Source organism: Musca domestica, unplaced genomic scaffold, assembly GCF_030504385.1.
Source record: "Musca domestica strain aabys unplaced genomic scaffold, Musca_domestica.polishedcontigs.V.1.1 222, whole genome shotgun sequence".
Lineage (NCBI taxonomy): Eukaryota > Metazoa > Arthropoda > Insecta > Diptera > Muscidae > Musca > Musca domestica.
Genome location: NW_026712264.1, coordinates 27,992 through 50,470, shown reverse-complemented (window position 1 = coordinate 50,470; position 22,479 = coordinate 27,992). Strand labels below are relative to the sequence as shown.

The following is a 22,479-nucleotide window of genomic DNA, read 5'->3' as shown; positions in this document are numbered from 1 at the left end:
CATTTACGTTTCAAGTGGTTCTCCCCTAATGCCGCTTGATTAGTTGGCAATCAGTGCAACTGTTGACAATAAATCACAACAATTCAAACATTGACGGTCAATTCAATTACGATAGTTGACGCCAGTTTCAAGTGTCGTATTTACTTTGGAACTATTGCAAACACACACACACACACATACACACACAATTGCATACATATACTTATGGATATTCTGACATTGTTGGTGTTTCCACTTCTTTTGCTTTCGGAAGGGGTGGTGATGACAACCCTTAATTTGCTAAAGGCATATAATAGTGTTACGATTTTGGTTTCGCCTTCCTGACCAACTGAACCTGAACTAATCTTTTTATTAGTGTGGTCTGTCATTGCCATTGCCATTGGCAGTCATTTCCATTACCGTTTGCACTCTTGAGACTATTGCGAAACGTTTCATTCGTTGCCTTCAATTGCGCGATGAGTGATAGCCACTGAAGTGCAATCTAGCAGTGATGAGTTGTATGATTAGAACGTTTGAAGTTGATTGTTTAGATGTGTGTGTGTGTGTGTGTGCAACAAGCAAGTGGTCACTTGGAGAAACCTTATGGCTATTATCGTTTTGTACCATAGATGAAAAAGTAGCGCGTGTAGAATATTTATCCTCAGTTTCCACCATTCGAGGGAAGGATTGCTTCTAGGAGTTGTGTATGTGAATTGGATGTTAAATTTTCCCTATAATACTGTGCAACAAAATTACAAAAAAAAAAAAAAATCAGTAGATTATGAAAGCCGAGCCTAATCAGCGATATGAAAGTTTACATAGAAAACAAGTTAGCAAAGGCTATAGTCGTGCGGGGTCGACCATGTGCTACCCTACAACACTATTATATGTTGAAAGCCTCATAGATTCAAATCCATTTTGGTTGTTTTGGTTTTTGAAATAATGCCGTACCGCCCTGCGTAAATGTTACGTTTGTTTTTGACCGGGTGCACTTGCACTATACTTACCCTCTCTGCCGTGCTGATAGATATTCAAAACCATTTCAAACGAAATTTGTGGTATATTATCCATTAAATATAATCCGTTGATCGTTTTTTTATACCCTCTACCTTGGAAAGGAGGGTATATTAACTTTGTTATTCCGTTTGTAACATCCTTAAATATTCGTCTTAGACCCCATAAAGTGTATATATTTATAATCAGCATAAAATTCTAAGTCGATTAACTATGTCCGTCTGTCTGTCTGTTGAAATCACGATACAGCCCACATTATTTGAGGTAGAGCGCCAAAATTTAGCAGAGCTATTTGCATTGTGTCTAGGATGGTTGGTATTGAAAATGAGACATATCGGCCCACGTTCTGGTACAGTCCCCATATAACGGTACCTTCCGATATTCGGTATTTTGATGATTTATGCCACATTTTTTTACGGATTTGTCTGAAAATTGGTATTTGTAGGTCATAACGGGTCCCTAAGCGTGTGGCAAAACATTGCATGTATAGGTCCACGTTGTGGTATAGCCCCCATATAAAGGTACCTCCCGATATTCGGTATTTTAGTTTTTTTTTTGCCACATTTTTTCACGGATTTGTCTGAAAATTGGTATTTGTTGGTCATAATGGGTTCCAGCTCCGGTGGCGAAACATTGCATGTATGGGTTCATGATTTGGTATAGCCCCCATATAACGGTACCTCCCGATATTCGGTATTTTCATGGTTTTTGCCACATTTTTTCACTGATTTGTCTAAAAATTGGTATTTGTGGGTCATAGTAGGTCCTAGTTCGTATGGCGAAACATTGCATGTGTAGGTCCACGTTTTGGTGTAGCCCCCATATAACGGTACCTCCCGATATTCGGCATTTTAATGGTTTTTGCCACATTTCTTCTAATGTTTCTTTTACCCTAAGGTGGAGGGTATTAAAAGTTTGGCCCGGCCGAACTTAATGTTTTTTTACTTGTTTTACATAAAATTTATGGTCTATTCTATCCGCTTAATATTGTCCGATAACCATCCAAATTGTCAAATATGCTTCTGTCTGGCACTAAACTTTAATTGCAAGCAAAAAAACGTACCTAGTCGACATAACGGTTTTAGACACTAGGTCTCTTTGGACAAAATCCGTCTCAGGACATTTGAAGTTGATCTAGCGATGTCCGTCCGTCCGTCTATCTGTCTGGCTGGTGCGCACGATAACTCTATAAGGGAGTAACCGATTTGTTTTCAACTTTTTCCATCGTAATATTTTTGTCAAACTTAAATCGAGTTCGGAGATGGGCAGCATCGGTACACCCCTTCTGGTACCACCCCCCCACAAAAGGTCGAAATTTTCAAAAAATATATTTTCTGCACACAAAGAGGAACGATAATCCGATTTTGCTCTGACTTTGCAAATCCTAATATTTGCGGCAGTGCTAGGTCAGGTGCGAAAGTGGACAATATCGGTTCACTCCATCAAGTACCTCCCTCACAAAGGGTCAAAATTGTCTTCAAATTTCTCACATCCCAATATTTTTATAAGCTCAAGATCTGGTGTTAAGATATAATATATCGGTCCACTCCTTCTGGTACCTCCCCCAAAATGGCTCACAATTTTGAATATACATGACGCTCTTAAAAACGTGAAATTAACATCCGGTTCCATTCAGACTTAGTACATTTCAATATTTCCATTAGCAGCAACATGCTTCCCCGTAATAATCTTAGCAATGGAAAGGTGTTGGGGTCAATAAAACCATATTCCAATCTAAACAGATTTCAATAAAATTTAAAAAAAATTAATTTTACACCAAATTCCGTCACACCTTGCATATTTAATTGAAATTGGAGGTACATACCGTCTTCGGTGCATCAAATATGTAAATTGGCCGAGAATATATTTGGGAGCTATATCCAAATCATAACCAATTTCTTATTAATTTGTCAAATTTATTATTGTAACCAAATTCCGCCACACATTCTAAATTTCATATGTCCGAACATATCGTGTTTGGTACGTAACATACATGTTTTCGGCCGAAACATATATGTTGGAGCTATGCCAAACCTAAACCGATTTCAATATAATTTGGCAAATTTTGTTTTGGTACCAAATTTCGTGTCTCTTTCTGAATCTCATTGGAATCGGACAATCATATCGAGTGGCGTGCATCAAATATTACCCATATTCGACGGACCTTTGGGTCCATTCCAATCGACGAGGCTTGTCCGCAGGCAACATTCTTTGCGTCAATTGAATTTTGTACGGGAACGAATGCGAATCAATGCGAATAATCCGTTGTAAAGTGGACCGAACCATGCCCAACTGCTGACAACGGCGTTTTTGGGATGTTCTTGGGGACCTCTCAACACTGGCTCGTACGGCAGCGATATTCTCGGCCGATCGCCTTGGTCGACTTTTATATGGCCTCTTCGGATTAGAAAGAGCCTTACCAGTCGAAAATTTTTTATATAAACCCTTAATGGTGTTCTTAGAAGGCGCACTTCTCACATTTTTTAATGTTTTAAAAGCACGTTGAGTTTTCAAAATTGACTTCTTCTGTTGAATGTAAATTTCAGAGCGCTCGCGTGGCGTGTATTGGTTCATGATAAAAATCTGCTTGGACTGACGCTTCAAACGCGGTATGTCATTAAGCGATGTGACATCTCTGTCAAAAATTATGGCGTTGCCAGATGGGTCCGTCGAATATGGGCAATCCTGTACGTAAAATTGGCCGAAAATATATATGGGAGCTATATCCAAATCTGAACCGATTTCAATATAATTTCATTGCCAAATTTCATTGGAATCGAGCATGTATAACGTGCTTTTTGCATCAAACAAACGAAATCGGTCGAAAATATAAATTTCATTGGAATCGGACATACGTATCGTGTTTGGTGCATCAAATAAACGAAATCGGCCGAAAATATATGTGGGAGCTATATCCAAATCTGAACCGATTTCAATATAATTTGGCACAATTACTTTTGTTCCAAATTCCGTTACCCATTCCAAATTTGGAGACTGTATCTGTAATCGATCAATAGATATGTGCATATAAAATTTAAATTTTTGGGAGGTACCTCCGATTCTGATGCCATATTTCCAGTTCCAAGTGGAATTTCAAAAATTTTTATAGCCTATGTTTCAGGCGATGTTCTAGTATACTTGGAAATATTCAGGAAAATCTGTTCAGCGGTTTTCGAGTCCATAAATTACAAACAAACATACAAACATTTTCCTCTTTTATAGATATTGATTCTAAGAAGAGTAAAAATGGGTCGAAGAAAGGTAAACACGACATAGTCAATATAAACTATCTTGTGACGTTAATAATATATAACTTTTGGAGTAGTTGATATTTGACTTGCACTCGAATGCGTAAATGTGTTGGGATATAGCCATCAAAGAAAATATATGAATTAATTTTTAAAGTTATCAATACATTGTGGTCAAGAGGAATACTCAAAAAACAATAATTATCAAGTAAAAAAGCACCACTTGGAAGGAATTTGGCAATTTTCAAAAAAAAAAAAAAATAAATAAATAAATAAATAAAAAAAAAGATAATAAAAAAATAAATAAATAAATAAATAAATAGCAATAATAAATAGCAATAATAATAATAATAATAATAATAATAATAATAATAATAATAATAATAATAATAATAATAATAATAATAATAATAATAATAATAATAATAATAATAATAATAATAATAATAATAATAATAATAATAATAATAATAATAATAATAATAATAATAATAATAATAATAATAATAATAATAATAATAATAATAATAATAATAATAATAATAATAATAATAATAATAATAATAATAATAATAACTTGAAATACCAAATTTAAAACAATTTCGGTGAATAATGTCGCTCAAATCATGAAAATATCGAATATATGGGGGCTATACGAAGACGTCGACCTACATGGCCCATTTTTAAAACCAAAAGTCCTGCAAACATAATACACATTTGAGTAAAATTTTATTAACCTTCTTAATTTCGTTCGGAAGCTAGAGTGATTTCCACAGATGAACAAACGGACGGACATCGCTTAATCGACATAGAATTTTATGCTGATAAATATATACTTCGAGGAGTTACAAAATGAATGACAAACTTTATATACCCTCCATGCTATGGTGGAGGGTATAAAAAAGTTTTTTCTTGAAATGCGCCCAGAAGCCAAGACTATTCCTTACCTATCTATATTAAAACAAGTAAAAAAACATTAAGTTCGGCCGGGCCAAACTTTTAATACCCTCCACCTTAGGGTAAAAGAAACAGAAGAAATGTGGCAAAAACCATTTAAATGCCGAATATCGGGAGGTACTGTTATATGGGGGCTACACTAAAACGTAGACCTATAATTACAATGTTTCGCCACACGAACTAGGACCCATTATGACCCACAAATACCAATTTTTAGACAAATCAGTGAAAAATGTGGCAAAAACCCTCAAAATACCGAATATCGGAAGGTACCGTTATATGGGGACTATACCAGAACGTGGACCGATCTCATCTCACCAATCTCATTTTCAATACCAACCATCCTAGACACAATGCAAATTGCTCTGATAAATTTTGGCGCTCTGCGTCAAAAAATGTGGGCTGTATCGTGATTTCAACAGACAGACGGACGCTCTACGTCAAATAATGTGGGCTGTATCGTGATTTCAACAGACAGACAGACAGACGGACATCGTTAAATCGACTTAGAATTTTATGCTGATTATAAATATATATACTTTATGGGGTCTAAGACGAATATTTAAGGATGTTACAAACGGAATGATAAAGTTAATATACCCTCCTTTCCAAGGTGGAGGGTATAAAAAGAGTAAAGTAAGCGACTGACTGTCGTACTAAAAAGATGTGAAAAGTACTAAAATATACTAAAAATTGAATACTTTGTATCGGACAAACGGAATGAGGCATAATTCTGAAATTTGGAATTAGATTCTTTAAAGGGCTAAGTACATAAGAAGCTTGAAGTCATGGCTAGGCATATTAATGTCAAATTATAATGGAAAAACGACGGCTGGATTTTAGTGCGGCTCTGTAATTCCTTTGTGAAATGTCACAAAATACGCCAAGCCATGACTTCAAGCTTCTTATGTACTTAGCCCTTAATGGAGTGCAAGATAGGTGTACCGAAGGGTTTTTGAAAATTCGAACTTTAAGGTTATGAAAAGTTCTAAAATGGTACCATTTGGTATTATGCGAAGAGCTAAAAATGGGTATATGGCATAAGAATTGAGGTAGGAAACTACTTTTTTATGTATGAATGTGGTTTTGTAAATGGGTACTAAGTTTGTGAACTGTACTTAATGGCACTAAATTTGAAATAGCTTGGTTTAGAACGAACGGATGAAGCTGGAATTTAGAAATTTAGTATTGGGGTCACTATTGGTGGTAGGTTTGTGATAAAGTGGTGGTTCTAGAATGGTGTATTACAAGTGCACGAAAAGTAAATGAAGTGTGAGTGAAGGGATAGTGCTGAAATCCTCACATTTGATGTAACAGGGATTGAGATATGGAGGTGGTTTTGGAAATGGGTACTATAATTGTTTGAAAAGTGCCAAGTGGTACTAAATTGGGTATTGGGTGAAGGGATAGTGATGGAATCCTGACTTTTGATATTGAGGTCTCTGTTGGTATCTGGGATTGAGATATGGATGTCGTTTTGGAAATGTGTACTATACTTGTACGAAAAAAAATTATTGTACTAAATTTGGTATTTGATGAAATTATAGAGATAGAATTCTGAAACTTTAAGAAATCTGAAATTTAAGTCTAAAAATGTTGAGACGTATTGATTTAAAAATTTTGTTAAAATAAACAAACTATGTAATTTAACAGCGAATTTTTGGAATGAATCTAAAATTTTAAGGAGGACTTTTCCGGCTCTCGCTTGTACTATATGTTTTTATTATTTCTTTTTTTATTATTTATTTGCAGAGACCTGGGTTAGTTCCTTATTGGCTATTGGTGCGTTTCTGGGAGCTTTACCCACAGGTAAGATAAAACTTATTTTCCGAATTTTATACCAGAAATTAAAAGATGTTTGCTCTAGGTTATATTGCTGACTACATTGGACGTCGTTACACCGCATTGGTAATGGATATCCCATTTATTGTGGCCTGGACGGCAACTATTTTTGCCAACTCCGCGACGGTCCTATATTTTGCTCGTTTTACAATTGGTAGGATTTTCGAAATATAAATAAGTTATTCACTTATAAATAAATCCTTTTGATGTTCCAGGCTTGGCTACTGGCAGTTTTTGTGTTGTTGCTCCCATGTATATATCGGAAATTGCTGAAAGTAGTATAAGAGGCACATTGGGTACTCTGTTCCAGCTGACACTGTCCATTGGAATTCTATTGGTTTACATTATTGGTGCTATGGTCACATGGACAACATTAAGTGTTCTGTGTCTTTTGGTACCGGTGGCTTTGTTCATTGGAATGTTGTTCTTGCCAGAGACACCAACATATCTATTGAAGAAGGTAAGAAGATATTTAAATTGTATTTTTATACGATTATGACCGAATTTTGCCATGAAATACTTCACTTGAAACTGTTATATAACCAGACCTCCGAAAAACTCACTCGACTTCGACCGATTGGGTTCCAGAGAGCAGATTGGAAATCGAGCAAACTTAATTTTTGATTTTTGCTCGAATATGAGTGAGCATTTTTTCTTTGTTTTTGAGTGGGAGCAAAATTCGTTCAAAATCGAGCAGGTGCTACTCTTGCCAAGCGCTATTTAAAGGGTTTGCCGAACATTCTTTAGTATTTCTTCTAATTTACACTCTTAGAACAGCCTCTTGAATGAAGAGTAGACTCCGTAAAAAACTCTCACTCTTCGAGCAAGTTTCGCTCCCGAGTGAGAATGAGAGCAAATAATACCCTGTCTCCTCTTCTACTTTCAGGGTCGCCGTGGTGACGCCGCTCTCTCATTGAAATGGCTTTGGGGTCGTTATTGTGATTCACGCACAGCCATCCAACAGATACAAAGTGAATTGGATCAAGCCGGCGGAAATGCTTCATTCTCCGATGTCTTCCGTATACGGGCGGCTCGCAATGGTTTAATTATTTCCATGCTCTTGATGTTCTTCCAACAATTCTCCGGAGTGAATGCTGTCATTTTCTACACCGTGCCAATTTTCAAATCTGCCGGCAGTACATTGGATCCTTCGATATGTTCCATCATTGTGGGCTTTGTACAAGTTGTGATGACATTCACCTCTTCGCTGATGATTGAGAAAGCTGGACGCAAGTCACTGCTGATATTTAGTAGTACCATCATGACGATTTGTTTGGCAATTTTGGGTGCCTATTTCGATATGAAAGACGATGGCAAAGACGTCTCCTCCATTGGATGGCTACCTTTGCTGTGTGTGGTATTGTATATGATTACATTTTCAGTGGGCTATGGTCCCATACCCTGGCTGATGATGGGTGAACTTTTTCTGCCCGATGTCAAGGCTACGGCAGTGGCCTTGACGGTAATGTCAAATTGGTTTTCGGTATTTTTGGTAACGAAGACATTCGGTTCCATGATCACAGCCTGGGGTTCGGATATGACATTTTGGTTCTTTGCCTTTTGTATGTTTGTGGCCACAATGTATGTGGCCTTTATGGTGCTGGAGACAAAGGGCAAGAGTTCATCACAAATTCAATCATGGTTGGATAATAAATAAGGGAGTGTTGGAAACTGTGAAAAATTGGGGTTATTGTTATTTTTTTAATATTTTAGAGATTAGTTGTAAATGAAAAAGAATTTATTTTTTTATAATGTTATTTTTTGTTAGAGATTTTATTCTGTAGCTTGTAAATAAACAGCTCGATGCCAAAAAAGAACATGTATATGTTATGATTTGAGAAATTTGAAAATTGTAATTATATAAAATATGTTAAAGATTATATATATTTAATTTATTTACGTAAATAGTTGTAGATATGTGAGGGTGGAGGGTTCTATTCATGAAGATGGGCATATATGTCGTAACATACTTGGATTTTTATACAAACGCAGTAATGAAAAATTTTGAAGCTATTTTTGAAAATTTTCTAAAAGAATTTTTTTGAGAGTACGAAGAAGATGATCAAAAGCATTTTAAAATTTTATTAAAGTAAAAACGCGGAATACGAACGAAGAAAAAATGGTACTTTCTTTGTGTACCTCTCCTTTTTCCCCGAAACTATATTTTTCTTTTACACAATTTAAAAAAAAATATTTGATTATTGATATTCTTACTGTTATGGAAACAATTGGGCGCCAATCTTCATAACCCTCCATCCTCATTAGTTTTTGTTTTATTTTTTTAGTTGTAGTACGAATATTAGAAAATTGAATATGAGACACAAGGAAACTTTTTGGTTAAAATAAATACATCTCGAATGGTTCTGCTTGTTTTATCGGCTCAGGGATTTTTCTCTTTTCCTTAACTGAATTCTCACGCATCCAAACCGCATAGAAAATGTTTCCTTGTGGACTCATTTCATAGAGTAGTTATTAATGTAATTATTGTTATTATTTTTATTTTTTTTTGTTTGTTTTATTAATTTTAAGTTATTTATTTTATACAGGGTGTCCCAAAAGACATGAATGAAAATAAAATAAATGATAAATAAATAACCAATTGGCGTTAAACTTGAATTTTATGAAGTCGTTATTTTCTGGAAGAAAGCGAGGTATGTATATACTGCAAAAATGTATGTTAAAAAGTTTGGCCAACTCTTAGGCCTAAAAATCTAAAATAAAAAGTTTCCACAAATATTTACCACCACCGCAAGATAGAGGGTATTTTTTCCAAAAGAAGATCTTATATTTTTAATAAAAAATTTTGAAAATACACGATTACGATTTTTTGTCAAAATTATCCTAAAAAAGATTTCATATTAATTTTTCTTTTTAAATCGCTATTTATGAAGCTTCGAAAAATATTTTTAAATCAACCCACAATTTATTAATAGTCATTAAAAATATTGAAAAATCTATGAAAAAACAAGTGAGCAAAGGCTATAGTCGTGCAGGGCCGACCATGACCAACACTACAATATGTTAGAAGCCCCTCTTATGTACACATCCATTTTGGAAGATTTCGCTTTTAAAATTATGTCACGAACGCTGCCCAGATATTGCCTTAGCATTTTAACCAAAGACAATCAGTCGTGCTGTTAGTTGTTGTGGTCCATTTTACAACTTAATATAATCCAATGGTCATCCAAAATGCCAGAATTTTTCCCTGTCTTTAACTCACTTCTCAGGCATGTCAATTGGCTTCAATTGTGTGATCATTTTTTTCACACAAAAGTGGTCCATTTCAACCCCCAAATATATAGCGGACATCTTTGAAAGCAATAGGCCTAGCCCTTCTGAGCCCAACCCCAAAAAATAAGAAAAAATATTACAAAATATAGACTTCAATATTATAAGTCAAAATAAAAAATCGCATGCGATAAAAAATATAAAAAAAAAAAATAAAAAAAATGTCACAAAATAGTACAAAATCTATATTAACGTTATTATTGGCATAATTTTATGCGACCTTTTAAGATTTTGATCCTTTATGCCAAGAGGGCATTCTGAATTGAAAAAAAATGTCAAAATCGGTCCAGCCGTTCTTGAGATATAAGGATTCTAGCTAACATCCCCTTCCGTTGTATATATACATTGCATATATTTCGCTATATATATCCGATATATTTACTATCGAAATCTATGTAACGGTCAGAATTGACCTGTTCGTCTATTTGCGACTTCGCCGGGATTAAAAATATTTGCGGTTTAATGGAAAATTTGACTTTTATTTAACAGAAATGTTATGATCTATTTCACCCACTAAATATTATCCGATGAACATTAAAATTGGAAGGCTTCTACCCAGCCCTAATCTCTAGCGCCATGCTAACTTCCGGGTCGATGGGTTTATAATTGCGACCTGTAGAGCAACTGTAAAATCAGGAAAATTCAAATTTTTTGGTCCATTTCAAACCCTAAACATTGTGCGATCATCTCCAAAAGAAATAGGGTTCTATTCTGGCTCTAGCCTCACCTCCATTTTAAATTTCGTGAAGATCGGGCCATAATTGCGACCTGTAGAGTGATTACAAATTAACATGGACAGACGGACGGACGGACATACATAGCTAGATCGACTCAGCTCGGCGAGATAGGAAGATCCATATATACTTTCCTATGTGGGAAATCAACGTTTCGAGGTGTTACATAATTTGTGGCGCAATCAAACTTATAATACCCCCAACACATAGTGTTGTAGGGTATAAATATTGAAAAAGCCTTTAGAAATATTTTTTACAAATCTACAAAAAACAATTTTGAAAAAACCCAAGATATTAAGCTTTAAAAATATTTTTTACAAATCCACACATTTTTTTAAATAAACTGATGCCATGTTTACGTTAGAAATTTTAGCAGGGTTAACCTAATTAAAGAGGATTTATTTGAATAAATGCCGAATATTATCGCGAAAATATTCTGGAGGTTGTATTAAAGCCTTGGACACGCAAACATTTTGGCCGCAGACCTTGGACATTCCAAAATGAGGTTCCTCGCTTCATTTCCAGCACACAATGGCCACCAAAATCTCCGGATACCTATCCGTTGGACTATTGTGTCTGGAGTATTTTGGAAAGCAAGGTTGGCACTAAAAAATACCAAAGTGTCGGGCAAATTGGGGCAGCATGTGACGGTTTTATTGGAAGTTTGAAGGCCACAGTTTATGCCAAAGGTGACCAATTCGAACAAATCTAAACTTATTCTAAAATTTGATGCTATTTCCGACATTTTTTGCTTTCTTTCAATAAAATTAAAAAAAAATTATATATATAAAAACAATGGCGTTTAACTTTGTTGCAGTTTTTTTATCTCACCCTGTATATATAGTTTGATACGGCCAAAACGTACAAACGGAATGACGAACTTAATATACCCTCCATACCATGTATTTTGGAGGATATAAAAATAGAACAGTGTTGGCTTGTTTGTTCGGGATACCGTAGTATTTTGTTGTTGCAAAATGGTCAGGCTTTATCCCTTTATTATTGTTTTTATAAAAACAACGTTTGTTTATTAGTGGAGAACGATGGTAATGTTTACCAGGGGTAAAGGCAGGGAATACCTAGGTTTCGGAAAGAGCCACCAACCCTCATCAGTTCCCTTTTTTTGTCTGGGATATTCTCCCCAGAAAAATAACTTCTATGACAAAAAACATTTTTTACCCAAGTGACGAGATCGTAAGCTCAATAGAAGAGGAACCAAAAAATTAAATATACTAAAATTCGTTTGGAAAGTCTTTACCATTTTAATACCATCGTTCTCCACTAATAAACAAACGTTGTTTTTATAAAAACAATAATAAAGGGATAAAGCCTGACCATTTTGCAACAACAGGATATAAAAATATATAGTTCCCTAGTATTTTTTTTACTTGTTTATTATCTCAACTTTTATTGTAATTTTAAGTTTTGGATACTTTAGTACGATTTTTCAAAAATATCGTTCCCCACTCTAGCAGATTTTTCGTCATCTTCTCTCAACTAATCCATTATGTTTACCATGGAAGGTGGCATTAAATAAGTAGCTTGTCCCAAATAATTCGACAAATAAGTAAAAAATATTCGCTCTATTGTATTCCATGTTTTGAACACTTTATGTCGACGTTACACATTACTTGGTAATGAGTAAAATAAGTTAATTGTAAGGAATAACCCAATAATTATTCGGCTTATATATCTTCCAAGTTTTTTGCAAAGATATATATGGACTAAAAGAGAGAACTTGTTTCAAAAGTTGTTGTAGAACTACTTCAAAAATAATTCCACTATTGAGTCCCAATTTCCCTTCTGAACACCCTGCAGAAATAATAATTCCTCTCTCATTTCATGATTGCATACCGGTTTATTTGATTTATTTTATGTTTAATTTTCAATTCATCAGTACAACTATCAGTTAATTATCAATTTTATAGATTTTTATTGCAAAATTAATTACTGTTCTTATCAAATGACATTATAGAAATAAACTACAATTGTAATTGCAAAAATAAAATAAATTAAATTTCAAAATTCATCTCAAAATTCATTTACTCAATTTTTGTTCATTGGCCTTTAAGCGTCGTCAGCGTTTACATTGACATAGTTATATGGAGGGGAAGCGATAAAAATATTGAATTTTTTATGTTTATTTTTTTTTTGAATTATAGAGTTATTTAGGCTTTCATGATGTATCACCATGTTATCGCTAGTATGTTGCACTAACTTTAGTTGGTTCAGGAAATATTAAACACTGTTCGAAAAATGATAAAAACAAATTTGGTATTGAAGTATTTTATTTCCTATAAAACTACTGGAATATTTATTGAGAGTTTTTTATGCTTCTGTTGTACGCATTTTTGCAATTGATTGATAACTTATATGAAATACGATTTTTATATAAAGTAAACTCCGAGCTATTTTATGTCAAAGTCATGTTTAAATATTGGAGAAATTAGTGCTAGTTTTAATATAGGCCTAAAATCTAATAGCATACAATTCTATGCCGATTAAGCCATGTCCGTCCATCTATCCGTCTGTGGAAATCACCTTAGCTTTTGAACGAAATGAAGTAGGTTGACAAATTTTACTCATATATATAATAGGTCTGCAGGACTTTTGGTATTGAAAATGGGTTATGTAGGTCCACGTTTTGGTATAGCCCCATATAATGGTACCTCGCTTTTTTCGGCATTTGTGTGATTTAAGCGACATTATTCACCAGAATTGCTTCAAATTTGGTATTTAAAGTTCGAAATGGATACTAAAGTCTTAAAGAGAAAATTGTGTGTGCAGATCCACGTCTTCGTAAAATCCCCATGTAACGGAACCCCCCGATATTCTGTATTTTGATAATTTAGCGACATTCGGCCGGACCGAAATTTTAATATTCTCCACCATTTTCATTTCACTGAATCAAGGAAGAATTTTAGTTATATTAATGAACAATTTCGTTAATTTTACATTAATGAAACTCAATGAAACTTTTTTCATTTATTCAATGAACCTCTACGTTGGTTCAAAATCAATAACAAATTTCATTGACGGAACGTAGGATTTCATTTATGGTATGAAGCTTTTTCTTTCCGTGTATACACCGGAATTGTTTCAAATGTTGTATTTGAATTTCATAATGGATTCCACTGCCTATGACAGAAAATTGTCTGTGCAAGCCTACGTCTTCGTATAGTCCCCATATAACGGTACCTCCCAATATTCGGTATTTTCATGATTTTAGCGACATTATTCACCGGAATTGTTTTAAATTTGGTATTTAAAGTTCGTCATGAATACTACAGCCTATGACAGAAAATTGTCTGAGCAGGTCCAAGTTTTGGTATGGCTCCATATAACGGTACCTCCCGGTATTCAGTATTTTGACGATTTTAATGATATTATTCACCGGAATGGTTTCAAATTTGGTATTTGAAGTTCGTAATGGATTCTACAGCCTATGACAGAAAATTGTCTGAGCAGGGCCAAGTTTTGGTATGGCCCCCATATAACGGTACCTCCCGGTATTCGGTATTTTGATGATTTTAGCGACATTATTCACCGTTTTTTTTTCAAGTTTCGGATTTGAATATTGTAATTGTTTATGACAAAACTTGCTGTGCAGGTCCACGTCATCGTATAGACCCAAATTTAACGACTACATTCGGTATTTTAAAGATTTTATGGGAATTTTTAGCTGCTTTTATTCTTTTCAAAATGGTCAAATTCGTTCCAAATGCCTACCTATCTACAGCCTATGACAGAAAATTGTCTGAGCAGGGCCAAGTTTTGGTATGGCCCCCATATAACGGTACCTCCCGGTATTCGGTATTTTGATGATTTTAGCGACATTATTCACCGTTTTTTTTTTTCAAGTTTCGGATTTGAATATTGTAATTGTTTATGACAAAACTTGCTGTGCAGGTCCACGTCATCGTATAGACCCCAATTTAACGACTACATTCGGTATTTTAAAGATTTTATGGGAATTTTTAGCTGCTTTTATTCTTTTCAAAATGGTCAAATTCGTTCCAAATGGTGGAGGGTATACATAGTTCAGCCCGGCTTTTTAATTGTTTTTTTAATTAAGTTTTATGTGTAACCTTTGACATTTAATGTGGTGAAACTCCCCCACACCTTACAAAGTGATAAAACTAAAAATCCTTTTAACATTCCCTCGAAGGTCTCTTATTATGGTCCTTATCAAATACATTGGACTTTTGATTGCAACTGTCACATTTTTTTATTTATATTTCTCCCGAGATTGACACATAAATTTCTTTTTGAGGGGCGTTTTCCATAGGAATTGCAACAATATGCAATTTTTTTGCTCTGATAACAAGGGAGGTGTCATTCGCGCATTGTTGTTGGCTATTGTTGGTTGGTCATCGAGGGTTATCATGCTGAATAAAAGAATTTCATTCCAATGATTATTTTTTTACAAATGATTGATTGATAGACGCTAGATTTTTATAAAAATGTTCCATTGGGGTATTGTACAAATTGATAAGTTGTTCTATTTTGGAGGAAATGGCGCAGTTTAGGTCAACTATTATTGCAACTGGAAATAAGTGGATTTTGTGAGTCCCATCTGTATAGTAGTTTACAAATTCAAAATCTTCTCTCTTGAGTAGATCTCTTAAAAGTAGGCGTGTTAGTTCTGGGTCAATAGCTGTAATTAAAATGTATCCCTGGAGGAGGAGCAATTGTATACACTCTATTTTGAAATACTGACGAGAAAGAAACCAGTTATACTCCGTTATTTATTTTGGGAAGTATAACAGTTGGGCGCCATGGAACTATAGAAAACTTTGAAGGTTTTTACACACGTTTTAATAATTAAAATTATTGATACATTTAATTTTTATTAGATTAGGGCTCATACATCCGTCGGCAAAAAAAATCATTAACTTAGCTTTCTTCATTGCAATCAATAAAATACATCAATATCCTTTCGAATACAATTACTTAAGACTTAAGACGGAATATCTATTTTTGGCAATGAAAACAGAAGATAAATTTCGCTCTTGAACTTTATTACAGTACAATTGTTTGCAGCAGATTTTTGGACAGGTGAAGTGTTGAGTGTTGGGGGGGTTTCCCCCATTCAAAATTTTATAGAATAAAAGCAAAAAGTGTCCGATATAGCATCAAATTTTAGAATAAGTTTAGATTTGTTCGAATTGGTCACCTCTGATACGAATTGTGGCCTTCAAACGGCCAATGAAACCATCATACGCTGCCCAAATGTTGCTCTGCGGTATTTTGGCCCATTTCCGGTGAAGCGCTTGCTTGAGGTGATCGACACTTTGGCAATTTTTAGTGAAAACCTTGCTTTCCAAAATACTCCAGGTATGCTTAAAAAGTGGTCACAAATAATATCTAAAAACGCCGAAAACTCAATATTTAAGGAGTTTTGGCCATTTTAATGCTTTCGATAATTCATGCTCAAAAAACTGATCACAAAAAATAGCTAAGAACGCCGAAAACTTAATATTTAAGGAGTTATTGCCATTTTAAAGTTTTCAAAAGCACAATGGATTGGAATCCGGAGATTTTGGTGGCCACTGTGCACTAGAAATGAAGCGAGGAACCTAATTTTGTAACCATTCTTGGGTGGCGTGTACTGAGTCCTGTTGCAATGTTCAAGGTCTGTGGCCAAAATCGGAGAAAACCAAATTCGGCAGTTCACGACTTTCGGCCAAGCGAAGCAACTCTTTACCTCTTTTGAGTCTATTTTCTCTCTGTTGCGGCTTTACCCCAAGCTCATTTTTCAATATTTGCTGAACGTAATATTGCGATATGTTCAGTTCACGTGCCATTTTTCGGCCACTGCAACGCGGGTTTCGATCAAATTGCTTCTTTATTTTTCGAACCATTTCTGCTGATGTTACTGTTTTCTTCAGTCCACTTCCTTGACTTCGGGCTACGCTACCAGTATCACGGTAACGAGCGATGGTACGGGACACAAAAGATGTATTCACATTTAAATGCTGAAGTGCTCTAAGTGGTTTTCCAGCCAAATATAAATAAATCACACTATCACGCTTGAATTCCATCACGAATAACTTTTTTTCTGGAAAATTCTCACCACAATGCTTTTGTGCGTTTGTAAACAATATAATGAGCTGTCACTGGAAAAATTTTAACAGTTGTCGGACGAGTGGTTTGGAAATGACAGCAGTCTAAAGTTGTTTGCAGTTTTTTCCTCCCACCCTGTATAAAGACAACTCTATATTGGAAGGATTGTTATCTATTGCGAGTCTTAAATTCCAAATTTGAAAAAAAATCGTGGATAAATGTGACTAGGATTATCAAAATACCGCATATCGGTCGGTTACGTTATATGGCGGCTATAGAAAACATGGACCTAGATATTCAGTGTTCTGCCACAGGAGCGAGATTTCATTAAGAACTACAAATACCAATTTTTAGACAAATCCATAAAAATATGCGCCAAAAATATCAAAATACCGAATATTGGGAGGTACCTTTATATGGGAGATATGGGAGGTACCTTTATATGGGAGCTATACAAAAACCTTGACCTGTACATACAATGTTTCGCCACCGGAGCTAGAATCCATTATAAACTACGAAAACCATTTTTAGACAAATCCGTGGAAAAAGGTGATAAAAACTATCAAAATACCGAATATCGGGAGGCAACGTTATGTAGGGGGTCTTACGAAAACGTAGACTTATACATACAATGTTTCGCCACCACAGCTAGAACTCATTATAACCTAAAAATGCCAATTTTTAGAAAAATCCGTGAAAAAATGTGGCGAAAATCAATCAAGCGGATAACTGTAGGAACCGTCATTTTCAATACCAACCATCCTAGACACAATAAATTTGTTCTTCTAAATTTTGAAGCTCTACGTCAAATAATGTAAGCTGTATCGTGATTTCAACAGACAGACGGACAGACACATGGACATCCTTAAATCGACTTAGAATTTTATGCTGATTAGGAATATACATTCTTTTTTGGGGTCTACGACGAATATTTAGGGATGTTACAAACGGAATGACAATATTTGGTCCTAGAGACCTTTTATTAAAATATCCACGATATTAAAACAAGTTAAAAAGCAGTAAGTTCGGCCGGGCCGAACTTTTAATACCCTCCACCATTTGCAACGAATTTGGAAATTTTCAAAAAAATAAAATCCTTAAAAAATTCTGTTAAAATTTTAAAAATACCGAATATAGCCGTTGTTTTGGGGTCTATACGACGTGGACATACATAGGCATTGTTGGTCATAAGCCATTACCATATTCAAATTCGAAACTTGAAATAAACGGTGAACAATGTAGCTAAAATCATCAAAATACCGAATATAGGGAGGTACCGTTATATGGGGGCTATACGAAGACCTGGACCCGCACAGACAATTTTCTGTCACAGACTGTAGTTCCCATAACGAACTTCAAATACCAATTTTAAAACAATTCCGGTGAATAATGTCGCTAAAATCATCAAAATACCGAATATAGGGAGGTACCGTTATATGGGGGCTATACGAAGACGTGGACCTGCACGGATAATTTTCCGCCTAAGGGTGTAGTATCCATTTTGAATTTCAAATACCAAATTTGAAACAATTCCCGTGAATAATGTCGCTAAAATAATCAAAATACCACATATCGGGAGGTACCGTTATATGGGGGCTATATGAAAACGTGGACCTACATGGCACAGACAGACAGACGGACAGACAGACAGACGGACATCGCTAAATCGACTTAGAATTTTACGCTGATCAAGAATATATATACTTTGTTGGGTCTGATATGAGTATTTCGAGGAGTTACAAACGGAATGACAAAGTTAATATACCCTCCATAGTATGGTGGAGGGTATAAAAATGTTCTAGGCACGCTTTCCTTTAAAAAGGAAGTCATTGGAAAAAAAATCCACTATTTTTGGTTGGGAGGTCCATGATTTTTTTTCTAAAATCCACAATATTTGGTACTAATGTCCTTGAAAGAAACGTTCTTAATAATCTACAAATTTCGTCTTGAAAATTTTGGATTATAAAAGCCAAGATTCTTTGTTCAAAGTTCCTTGAAACATTTTTTTTTTTTAATTTACATTTCCCTGTTAAAAGTTCCTTGACAACATTTTGTTCAAAATATCCACGATATTCGGACCGGATGTTCTTGAGATAATTTCTTTCAAATCCAGGATTTTCAGTTTAAATTGTAAAAAAATTTGGCGAATTTAAATTTTTCGTTAGGGAGTACTAGAAATAAAAAAAATTTTATATCCACGATTTTCTGCTAAGAGTTACGTGATTTTTGTTGTTGAAATGTTTAAATATAGATATGAATATGCTTTAACCTAATTGGAACCTCAGTTACACCAAGGTGCATGTCCTCAAAATACGTATGGTGGCTTGGTTACCATATAACCGGCCCTGCCCTAAATAAAAATACCTAAAGCCAAAATCCTAAATTTGTCACCTTGTATGCAATGCATTTTTCGTCTACCGAAATAGGAAAATGATTGATAATACGATTGCGTTTTTTTATGGCAATTTTGCGTAAACTTAACTTTGGCTCAATAACAATTTGTTTGCGCGCGTTGTCTGGTGCGCTTTGTTGATCGGCCATTTTCATGAGTCGTCAATATTTATGAGCTGCATACTAATTAGTTTTGTGCGCCGCGACACACGTTTAGTGTTTGCCCATGACCTTGGTAATGAAATGATGAGTTGTCCGAAACAGGGGAAGTAAATTACAACGACAACAAGTTGTCTAAATCTTTTGAATGGAGGGCATTAAACCTAAATAGATTTATTTGTTTAATATAACACCATTTTATTAATTCTAAAACAGTTATGTATTTTATATATAAATTATGAGATGAAGAAACTGAAACCGACTTCATACATAAAATTATTCCAGTTCAAGCTCATTATATTGTTTACAAGGTACAAAAGCATTTTGGTAAGATTTTTTCCAGAAAAAAAATATTAGAGTTTTGCCTGGCTAAGCAAACCGCGGACCTCGGTGTGCAGCCAACTAGAATTTGCCGTCTCTACGTCTTCCTAAAGCAGCACTAAAACAAGTATATGCATTGGAAGCAATGTAGTTGTTGTGGACAAAAATCCATCACTACAAAAACAAAAAACTTTGCTGTGAAAAAGACCTGCCAATAGAACTTGAGTCGAACCTGGAGAGTTTCTAGTGTATAATTCGCATATGCTAATTCGCAATAAGTTCGAAATATATACTACTTTCCAGGGAACGGCCCTTGTAAGCCATCATCCACACCAAATATACCTGATGAGCCGCTTAACCAACGGCGAAACGCGTTGCATAGTGGTGAGTGTGTGATAGTGTCTATCTGGCTTTCCTTTTCACTGCAAATTTCAGATCATTAAGCTCGTCTCGAAAGAGAAAACAAGCACATAAAAAATATTATTCGTGATGGAATTCAAGCGTGATAGTGTGATTTCTTTATATTTGGCTGGGAAACCACAACTGCCTATCGTTAGAGCACTCCAGCATTTAAATGTGAATAAATCTTTTGTGTCTCGTAACATTGCTCATTACCGTCATACTGGTAGAGTAGCCCGAAGTCAAGTGGAAGTGGACGGAAGAAAACAGCAACATCAGCAGAAATGGTTCGAAAAGTAATGAAGCGACTTGATCGAAACCCGCGTCGCAGTGGCCGAAAAATGACTCATGAGCTGAACATATCGCAATATTCCATTCGGCAAATATTGAAAAATGAGCTCGGGGTAAAGCCATTAAAATTCCTAAGAGTGCAAAAACTTACACCTCGACAACAACAGAAAGAAAATAGACTTAAAAGAGTTAAAGAGTTGCTTCGCTTGGCCGAAAGTGGTGAACTGCTGAATTTGGTTTTCTCCGATGAGAAAACATTCGCTGTCCAGCAGTTTGTAAACAAACAAAATGATCGTGTTTACTTGCCAAAGAGGTCAGCTGAAAATGTGCACTTTCGGTTGGCCACCAGAACTCAAGACTCGGTCATGGTGATGATGTGGGCCGCCATAACAGCAGATGGCCGCTCTCCGCTCGTATTAGTCGACCATGGCATCAGAATAAATGCCGAATATTATCGCAAAAATATCCTGGAGGGTGTATTAAAGCCTTGTGCACGCAAACTTTTTAGCTGCAGACCTTGGACATTCCAACAGAACTCAGTACCATCGCACTCAGTACGCGCCACAAAATGAGGTTACTCGCTTCATTTCCAGCGCACAATGGTCACCAAAATCTCCGGATACCAATGCGTTGGACTATTGTGTCTGGAGTATTTTGGAAAGCAAGGTTGGCAACAAAAAATACCAAAGTGTCGATCACCTCAAGCAAGCCCTTCGCCGGGAAATGTTCCAAAATACTACAGACCAACATTAGTGCAGCGTGTGACGGTTTCATTGGCCGTTTGAAGGTCATAATCCGTGCCAAATTTGACCAATTCGAACAAATCTAAACTTATTCTAAAATTTGATACTATTTCCGACATTTCTTCCTTTCATTCAATAACATTTAAAAAAAAAGTAAAAATTATGGCGTTTGATTTTGTTGCAGTTTTTTTTTTTTATCTCACCCTGTACAGGGTTGCCCATATTCGACGGACCCATCTGGCAACGCCATAACTTTTGACAGAGATGTCACATCGTTTAATGACATACCGCGTTTGAAGCGTCAGTCCAAGCAGATTTTTACCATGAACCAATACACGCCACGCGAGCGCTCAGAAATAGTTGAAATTTACATTCAACAGAAGAAGTCAATTGTGAAAACTCAACGTGCTTTTAAAGAATTAAAAAATGTGAGAGGTGCGCCTTCTAAGAACATCATTAAGCGTTTCGACTGGTAAGGCTCTTTCAAATCCGAAGAGGCCATATACAAGTCGACCAAGGCGATCGGCAGAGAATATCGCTGTCGTAAGAGCCAGTGTTGAGAGGTACCCAAGAACATCCCAAAAACGACGTTCTCAGCACTTTACAACGGATTATTCGCATTGATTTGCATTTGTTCCCATAGAAAAATTTGTCAATTTCTAATTATTGAAGATTTTTATACCGTACGCCACAAGATGGTCAGGGTATTATGTCTTTGTGCATTTGTTTGTAACAGGCAAAAGGAAACGAGATGGACCCATAGTTCCTTTTGGTAATCTGCATAGAATCACATTCTGAGTCGATTCATGCATGCCCGTCCGTTCATCCATGTATTTTTGTCGCATTTATTGCCCGATCCAGATGAAAATTTGAACAAATCATTTTTTGGCCCAGGGACGAACCCTATTTGAATAGGGGATAATCGATCAAAATTTAGATATAGCTCCCATATAATCTTTGTGCGATTTGCCTTTTTTGTGAAGCAAACGTGTAATATCAGACGAAATAGTATGGAATTTTGCACATACGACCAAATTAGGCCTGAAA

At 35.4% G+C, this 22,479-nt stretch overlaps 1 protein-coding gene across 3 annotated transcripts in view; it reads left to right on the top strand.

Annotated features, from left to right (window-relative positions):
• Nucleotides 1-9,656, top strand: part of LOC101889471 (facilitated trehalose transporter Tret1) — a 60,543-nt gene extending 50,887 nt beyond the window's left edge. For all 3 annotated transcript variants that reach the window (XM_059123106.1, XM_059123105.1, XM_059123104.1), the window contains 4 exons: nucleotides 6,951-7,007; nucleotides 7,066-7,194; nucleotides 7,256-7,500; nucleotides 7,927-9,656. In XM_059123106.1, the coding sequence (XP_058979089.1) occupies nucleotides 6,951-7,007; nucleotides 7,066-7,194; nucleotides 7,256-7,500; nucleotides 7,927-8,697 (1,202 nt within the window). In that variant the 3' untranslated portion in view covers nucleotides 8,698-9,656. The remainder of the gene's footprint in view (nucleotides 1-6,950; nucleotides 7,008-7,065; nucleotides 7,195-7,255; nucleotides 7,501-7,926) is intronic.
• The last annotated feature ends 12,823 nt before the right edge of the window (nucleotides 9,657-22,479 follow it).